Source organism: Lactuca serriola, chromosome 3 (assembly GCF_051521515.1).
Source record: "Lactuca serriola cultivar US96UC23 chromosome 3, Lser_US96UC23_V15, whole genome shotgun sequence".
NCBI lineage: Eukaryota > Viridiplantae > Streptophyta > Magnoliopsida > Asterales > Asteraceae > Lactuca > Lactuca serriola.
The window spans coordinates 42,069,412-42,077,183 of NC_136410.1; the positions used below are offsets into that span (position 1 = coordinate 42,069,412).

The window sequence follows — 7,772 nt, forward strand, 5'->3', positions numbered from 1 at the left end:
AGGACAACCCACCTCACAAGTAGTGCAAAACTGATAAGGTCTGACTCCGAATCTCAGCTCCTGAATCAATGCCTACAACCATCATGACCAAACACATCAAAATCCCAGAATACCTAAAATGCCCTCAAAAGTCCAACTTGGTCAACCATGGACAAAGTCAAAGTCAACGGTCAAGGTCAACAATCTATGTTAATCCAACTCGTCGAGTGTACCTCTTGAACTCGTCGAGTTCCACAGTACTCAGAACGTCGGGGAACACCCTAGCCAACTCGCCGAGTTGGTTGGGAAACTCGTTGAGTTTTTCCCAGCTTAACACATTTAGATGATTCTTTGATTCCAGGGACTCTAAGGCTCATATCTGAATTCCAAATGTGTCTAAAAGGATAAAGTTTCCAACTTTATCCTTTGGGGCTACTCCAAATGCTCAAAAACCCTTCTACAAGGCTTGAAAACTCAAAGGCTTAACCATTAAGCACAAAATCCTTGAGATCTGGAACCCAACTTTTCCAGAAGAGATTCTAGCCTAAAAAACGTCCCAAAGGTTAATGCTTTATAGACATGCATGTCCAATGCATGTATTGAACCCAAAATTAGTCAAAAAGGGGAAATATGACCTAAACTCCATGCATGACATCAAAGCTTGGCTAAAGACCAGATCCAACCCACTATAAGGTCACCGTGACCTGGAGATTCATAAAGTTGCAAACATCCATTGCAACATCCAAGAAAAAGGAGAAAAAGGGACAAAACTCAAGATCTAGCTACATAGATAGATAAAAATCGGATCTTGAACAGTTACAACGGTCCAAAAGAGTGTCAAACTGAAGATAAGAGCTTTGCTTGCTAGATCCTTGCTTCCTTCTCTCAATCTTCTTCTTCTTTTGCTCCAAAATGCCACACTAGTTCACAATAAGAGATGAAATGATGATTAAGATTCACAAGGCTGATAATAGGGTTTGGAGGCTGATTAAAGATCAGCCTCAAGGACTTAAGGAGGTTATATAAGGTGCAAACCTTAAAATTTAGGGTTTCGCAATCAGCCGCCAACTCGTAGAGTTTTCCTCTCCAACTCGTCGAGTTGGTCTAAAAAGATGCACGACCCAAAGCCTTTCAATACGTTGAGTTGAGGCCATCAACTCGCCGAGTTCTAAGGAAAATTTGTCTTTTGAATAATAAATCTCATACATAAGAATCAGGATGTTACATGCGAATAAGGATCACTAAATGATATGATTTTAGCAAATGTTATAACATAGTTCAAAATAATTACAAATTTACATAATAAATTAATGTAAAATTCTACTATTTCATGGTTAGTATTAATAACATAATTACTTTCGATATATATAGTTATCAAAATTTAACCATATAATTTTACCCAATTTTACCCTATGCAACACATCTCCTAGTTTACCGTATGCACATCCAGAGACTTACATAATCACAAATACATAAACAAGAAACATAAGATTTTAAGACACAATTATTAAGCATAGGACGTGCCATGTGGAAGGAATCAATTACTCAACAACCTGAGTTAAAAGTATATTAATAAACCACCACTTCATCACCGGTTTGTTTTGTTTCTATAAACAATACCAGGAGCATAAATTAAAAAGAGCTATTGACTTTATTGACAAACTAATAAAAACTCATATCACATATTTACCAGACTTTTCAAAAATCACATCATATAACCACAATTTTCGGAAACATGAATTTTCGAAGATGTAGTACACTTTTCAAAGGTACTACTTGGTGACATATATTCGAAGAAACAATTTTACTACATGGAATGTGCAATTAGTTAATCTACGAGTTAAACATAATAATTTGTAGTAGTTACCTCATCTTTTTAAAATTTGGGCTTTTTTCCTTAAGTATGATTTATTGGCTTAATCCCAAACAAAATGTGATGCAAACTATTTCTAAGTGTCCAAGGACTTAATAGAGTATTTTATGGATAAATGAGAGTTTGTGACGGTGAAAAAAAACGAGGTGGAAAGAGGCATAATTTCAAATGGTCATAACTTTTAGTCAGACAAGAGTTTTGAGGGACATCTTATATAGATAACTTTCAATAAGTCAAAGTTTGAAAAAGTTTTTTTATGTCTATGTAAATGGCCTTTAGTTGATGTATGATGAGTTAACAAGTTTTAAGTTAAATTTAGTAAGATAGATCGTGATCCTAATTACATGCAGTTTTTAGAGACTAGAGTTGCATAACTCTCCCTCTATAAGGTTCGTTTCTTTTGGAATCTCGTCATCGAAAGAAAATAACCCAAGAATGCTATACGACAATTCAAAGAAGCATAATCTAAAACTTGGATTCCAATATTATGCTCATGATAATGGATTCCATAACGTTCCACTTTTATTGTGTGTGTGTGTGTTTTATATAATAAATGGGTATATATGAAGACTAAAGGTTAAGTAACATATCTTAACACTATATGGTCACTCACTCACTCTAACTGGAAAAAAGTGTCTTTGGAATAAATAGCACGTGAGGTTGCAATATCATGCATACAAAATCCATAAGAAAAGATGAAAGGTTGATGTAAAAATATGCATAAAGGACTTGTAAAGACCGAAAACAGTGGTACTTAGACATCAAAATTCGGAAGTATACTTTAATTACCAATGTTTTAAAAACCGGTTTTTTAGTTGAACCGGTATGATGACTGGTTCCCGGTTTAACCGGTTCGACCTCCGGGTCAACCGGTTTCTATAGTTTTCATGTTTTTTTCTATTTTCCTACACATAAATTTAAGTTGTAGATGAATCCAAATACATTAAAATAACACATAACCATAAGTTTTAGTGTTTTACATCAATCCATATACGTCAAAAAGAAAATGAAATATAATACCGTAATGAAATATAGTTTTAAATGAATACAAACACATCAAAAAACTTTATACCATTTATCATATGTTTTTATTTAAAGAAAACTAATAGATGTGAAAAAATAATCATCAAAGTTTATTATGTAAATTGTTCTTTTTCGTATTTTTTATTCGGTTTAACATGTTCAACCGGTTTTTTCTAAAAAACAACAGGTTCATAAATCAATATAAAACCGGTAATAATTGAACCGTTCCCTCCTCCCGTTCCCGGTCCAACCGGTTCAATCGGCCGGTTCAAACCGGTTTTTAAAACATTGTTAATTACTTGTACGTGTTGATACAACATATATATGTCATTAAGTATAGGATTATCTCTTTTAATAACTACAAGTTTCTTCCATAAATTTATTTAAATACTACCATATGTTTTCTAAAATAACTTTCCCATGTTCAAGCATGACACACGTTAGCCTGAACTAAGCCAAATGACGTTGCAAGGGTTACGCATAGGAAATGGTTGTTAAGTAAAATAAGGCCTGTTTTTTTGTTGGTTTGACCAAAAATATATATATTTAAAAATAGAAACATACAACTTTTTACAAATAAACAATTTTACCCTTTTTTTTCATTTTAGATTTTACCCCCTCCCACAAATATTTAGGGGTGTTCGTTTGGATGGATCGGTTTGATCCGATCCAATCAAATAAATCCAAATGGATATCCGTTTCCAAAACATGGATCCGAATAATTCAAACTAAATTCAAATCAAATCTGATACAACCAAATTACAGTTCGGTTGGATCGGTTTTTACAATTCAGTTTTTTAAGAGGCAAGACATTTTAAATAATATAGAACTTAAATATTAGCTAATAACTCTTTAAAAGTAACTAAATAAAACTTTTTAGCTGTGAATTATAATTTATAAACAACTTAAGAAAAATTAATTATAATTTAATATTTCATTGACAAAAAACTTTTGATAAAAATATATATTAAATAATATATTTGTTGAAAGTTTTTAAACCAAATAATCCAATTCAAATTCAAACGTCCAATCCAAATTATCTGATCCAAATTTAAGATCACGCATCTAAAAATTCAAACATCTGAACACAAATTATCCGATCCAAATCGTAAGATCACACATCTAAAAATTCAAACATCTTAACAGTCCAATCCAAATGGTAAGATACTAACATTGGACAATTAGGTACAAATATTGTAAAACCTTCCCTCAAAGTCAAACAGCGTATCTGTCTCTTCGATTCCCACGCCTAATCGTTTCTTCCCCGACTTCATCCATCGCCGCCGTCGTCTGCTCCACTGCTGGCTCGTTCATCCACCGGCGTCGCTGCCTAATCCAGCACCGTCGGCTTGCTCTAACGTCCGTTGCTATTGCGAAAGTATTTCCTACACCATCGTGACTTGCTTCATCTGGTTTGTAAATTAAAAATTTCCCTCAAGTTGTTTGCGATTGTAATTGTGTTTGTTGTCTGATTTATGTAATTTTCAATTGTAAATATAACAAAGCAATTTTTAATTGTTGTATAATCGCTGGTAAACATTAGCTATTGGTCTGTTATATCTCTCCTAATCTTCGTAGTTATTAAGATAGATGTGGCCAATAATTATTCTCCATGTAATGACACATAGAGAGCAAGTTTTAATGGTTCTTCTTTTCTCACAGAAAACAAGTGTTAATTGTTTTTTTTTTTTTTCATTAATCATACCACTCACGATAACACACTTGAGTTATTGATTTTTTTTCTTGCTTTGTCATTTTATGTTCATAGTTAGCTTACTTATTTTCTGAATTTCTATGTTGTTATCTAACAGATGAGCTTAATAGACTCAATCACTTCAATGCAACAAAGTGGAATCATCAAGATTTGAGTTGTGGAAAATCACAGAAACATATATCCATTAGATATATTTGATTTAGGCGGTCCTTTTTGAGCCTTAATAATCTTCATTTTTTTAACGGCTAGTTTTTTTATATTTTTGATTTGGATGGCTATTTAGATTTATATTTGGACCGTTGTTTGATCATATTTTTTTGGTAAAAATTTGGTTACATAACTAAGTTTTTGATTTTAAACGTTATTATCTAGTGAAATATATAGAGTTGTTTTTATATTTTTTAATTTTATGCGTTGACAAAAAAAAATCTAGGGCAAAAAGTAAATTTTTTAGTGATAGGGGTAAAATGTAATGTTTGGTAAATTTGATAAAATTGTAGAATTGAAATTTTGAAAAAAAAAATATTATATATGATAGAGATAAATATATTTATATAGTTAAAGGGTAAAGTGTAAAGTTTGATAAAATAAATATAAGGATAAAATTGTCTATTCATAAAATATTAGTGGATGATAAATTTTTATTCTGTACAAATCAACTCCTTTTAAAAATACTGCAATTCTTTTTCAGAAAAGAATGTACACATGAATATGGTTTTCCATAAGTTGCGTATTTTGTATTTGTGGTTTTCCATATTAGTATCGAAAACATAAATAATAAACAAGAATTAGAAAAGAAATTGGCAATTTTCTTACAACTTTATTCATTTCTGGTAAGGTTTTATATATCTCAGCAACTCAACCACCATCAATATCATGCTTGGAAAATTGAAAATTGTAGCATAAATAAAGAGTTCAATGTTTAAGCCGATCCAATATCGTATCAGGTTAGATAACATCACAATAATCAAAAAGCAGGCGTCTTAATCCATTAAGACGACAAAACCTTCTGAACCTCAACAGTCACCTCCTTCGGGGGCTTCTCTGCAGGAAGCTTTGCAACCACACCCTTCTTGTTGTAATACTCTATAACCTGCAATTCACACACAATACCCAAATTTTAAATCTTTCCTTTTTCTAATAATAAATAAATAAATAAACTGTGGGTCCCATCCCATCTTTGTTGGTGGGATGGGATGGGACCCAACACTTACAGGCTCTGTTTGTCTGTGAAAAGCCTCCAGCCTCGATTTCAGAACTTGTGCAGTATCATCCTTTCTTTGCATTAAAGGCTCCCCTGTAACCTATAAGAAGAAGAAGAAGAAGAAGAAGAAACAATTTGATTCATATGGTGGAGGATATTTTATCAAATGCCTAAAATGCCCTTACATCATCAACACCAGGAGTCTTGGGAGGTGCAAACTTTGTGTGGTATGTCCTACCACTTGAAGCATGGATCCAACGCCCAGTGATTCTCTCCTCCAAGATGGAGTCGTCAATTGCAAAATCAAGCACTTTATCAATCTTGCTTCCTTGCTTTTGAAGCATTTCATCAAGCTTTAAAAAGAAAACAATAAACAAATCAAGGGTAGAAACAAACTTTATGCAGATACATATATCATTACACATACAGGACTTGGTGTGGAAAAAGAAGAAACAACCTTATTTACATAATTTTATTGACTTATAAAAAGCAAAATGGATCAAGAAACCTTTTCAGCTTGTGCAACTGTCCTAGGAAACCCATCAAGAATGAATCCTTTTTGGCATGATGGTTTCTTCATTGCTTCATCAATGATTCCAACCACCAAGTCATCAGAAACAAGTTCTCCCTTTGAAATTTGCAAAAGAAAGAAGTCAAACAAATAATCCAAAATAGAAATATGACATAAGTGCATAACCATGGTGTCGATGTCTCTTAGCCTACCTTCTCCATGGTTTCCTTGGCTTTAATCCCAAGTGGGGTTTTAGCTGCAACAGCTGCTCTCAACATATCACCTGTTGCCAAGTGGCATAGGCAGTATTCATCCTTGATGATGGGGGATTGGGTACCTTTTCCAGATCCAGGTGGACCTACATTTCATTCATTTGCTTGTAAACATTTAATCCAACACTTAGAAGGCAATACCCATCGATCTCAAGGCTCAAGAACACTTAAAACCGATCAATGTGATTAAAAAATGATCCATAGGGGTTAAAGATACAGTTTTAATTCCAACTCTATGGTTCTAGAATAACCCGATTCATAAGAACATTTAAGCCCCATCAAGAAGAAATTTCAAAATGGAAGAATGAATCATACAATAATTCTTTTTACGGAATTGAGAGGGGGAGGGGGTTTAAAAGTGCCATTTTGAGATTATACCCTAGTAAATTCTGCTTACGTTGTAACTTTAGGTTTAAAAGGCCTAAAACATTCAGGATTTAAGCAAGCAAAAAACCACCAATAAAAAACAGCAACAGAACTAATACACCATATGGATAATGCTAAATAGATACTAACGAAGTTTGTGATTGGGATAAAAGCTTCAAAATTTACCCTAATTCATGGGACCATTCACAGATCTCAGAATCAATAGCCCAAATACTCAACACGGAACGATCATCGTAATTTTAAAAGAATCGCAACAGAAAAAGGGTTTAATTGTAATACCAATGAGGATGAGGCGCTTATCGGGCTTGGATGAGCACTTGAGTCGGCGAAGGAGTTCACTCATCATGTCCAACGAAGGTACATCTTCCAAGGAGATGCTGCTGCTCGCCATTTCTGCCTCTTTCTACAGTGATTTTAGCTGCGAAGATGGATGGGTTTTATGGTGGATTAGTGGGTGCACCCACCACTGAATAAAGTGAAAAATACGAAAGACGATGCAAGTTGAGATATGGAGATGAGGAGGAGGAAGAAGAAGGCGGGGTTTTCAAAGCTTCGATGAATGCAAATAAACCACTCCTTTTGCTTTGCTTTCTCTTTATACCAAGACAAGATTGCACATAAAAAATAGACAAAAGTGATTACGTTTGGATATGAATATGATAATGATAATCAATATAATAATAACTAATAAGGTATGATAAAATATGGTTATTGATGTAGAAAGATATTTTTTGGATGTATTATAAATAGTTAAATACAAATAGTCTTGAAATAAAGCAATTAAAGCATTTACATTGAAATCGAAAACA

At 33.3% G+C, this 7,772-nt stretch overlaps 1 protein-coding gene and 1 long non-coding RNA gene across 2 annotated transcripts; one reads left to right on the plus strand and one right to left on the minus strand.

The window, feature by feature from the left end:
- Positions 1-3,941: 3,941 nt before the first annotated feature.
- LOC145094376 (uncharacterized) lies at positions 3,942-4,986 on the plus strand. Its single transcript, XR_013703316.1, has 2 exons — positions 3,942-4,287; positions 4,687-4,986. It is a non-coding gene; the product is annotated as an uncharacterized LOC145094376 (long non-coding RNA).
- Positions 4,987-5,389: 403 nt separating this feature from the next.
- On the minus strand, positions 5,390-7,545 carry LOC145092047 (adenylate kinase 4-like). Its single transcript, XM_079029926.1, has 6 exons — positions 7,243-7,545; positions 6,517-6,662; positions 6,302-6,421; positions 5,979-6,146; positions 5,804-5,893; positions 5,390-5,682 (listed from the first exon to the last, which is right to left on the minus strand). The coding sequence occupies exons 1-6, from the start codon at positions 7,352-7,354 to the stop codon at positions 5,581-5,583; spliced, it is 738 nt and encodes a 245-aa protein (XP_078886052.1). The 5' UTR covers positions 7,355-7,545; the 3' UTR covers positions 5,390-5,580.
- Positions 7,546-7,772: the final 227 nt, after the last annotated feature.

What these genes read in the sequence shown, in the direction of transcription:
- LOC145092047 (XM_079029926.1), bottom strand. Translation starts at nt 7,354, where the DNA reads ATGGCGAGCAGCAGCATCTCCTTGGAAGATGTACCTTCGTTGGACATG. An exon ending in TAAGCGCCTCATCCTCATTG is followed by an intron (nt 6,663 to 7,242) that starts GTATTACAATTA and finishes AATGAAATGTAG; the next exon opens with GTCCACCTGGATCTGGAAAA. An exon ending in TTCACAGACAAACAGAGCCT is followed by an intron (nt 5,683 to 5,803) that starts GTAAGTGTTGGG and finishes TGTGAATTGCAG; the next exon opens with GTTATAGAGTATTACAACAA.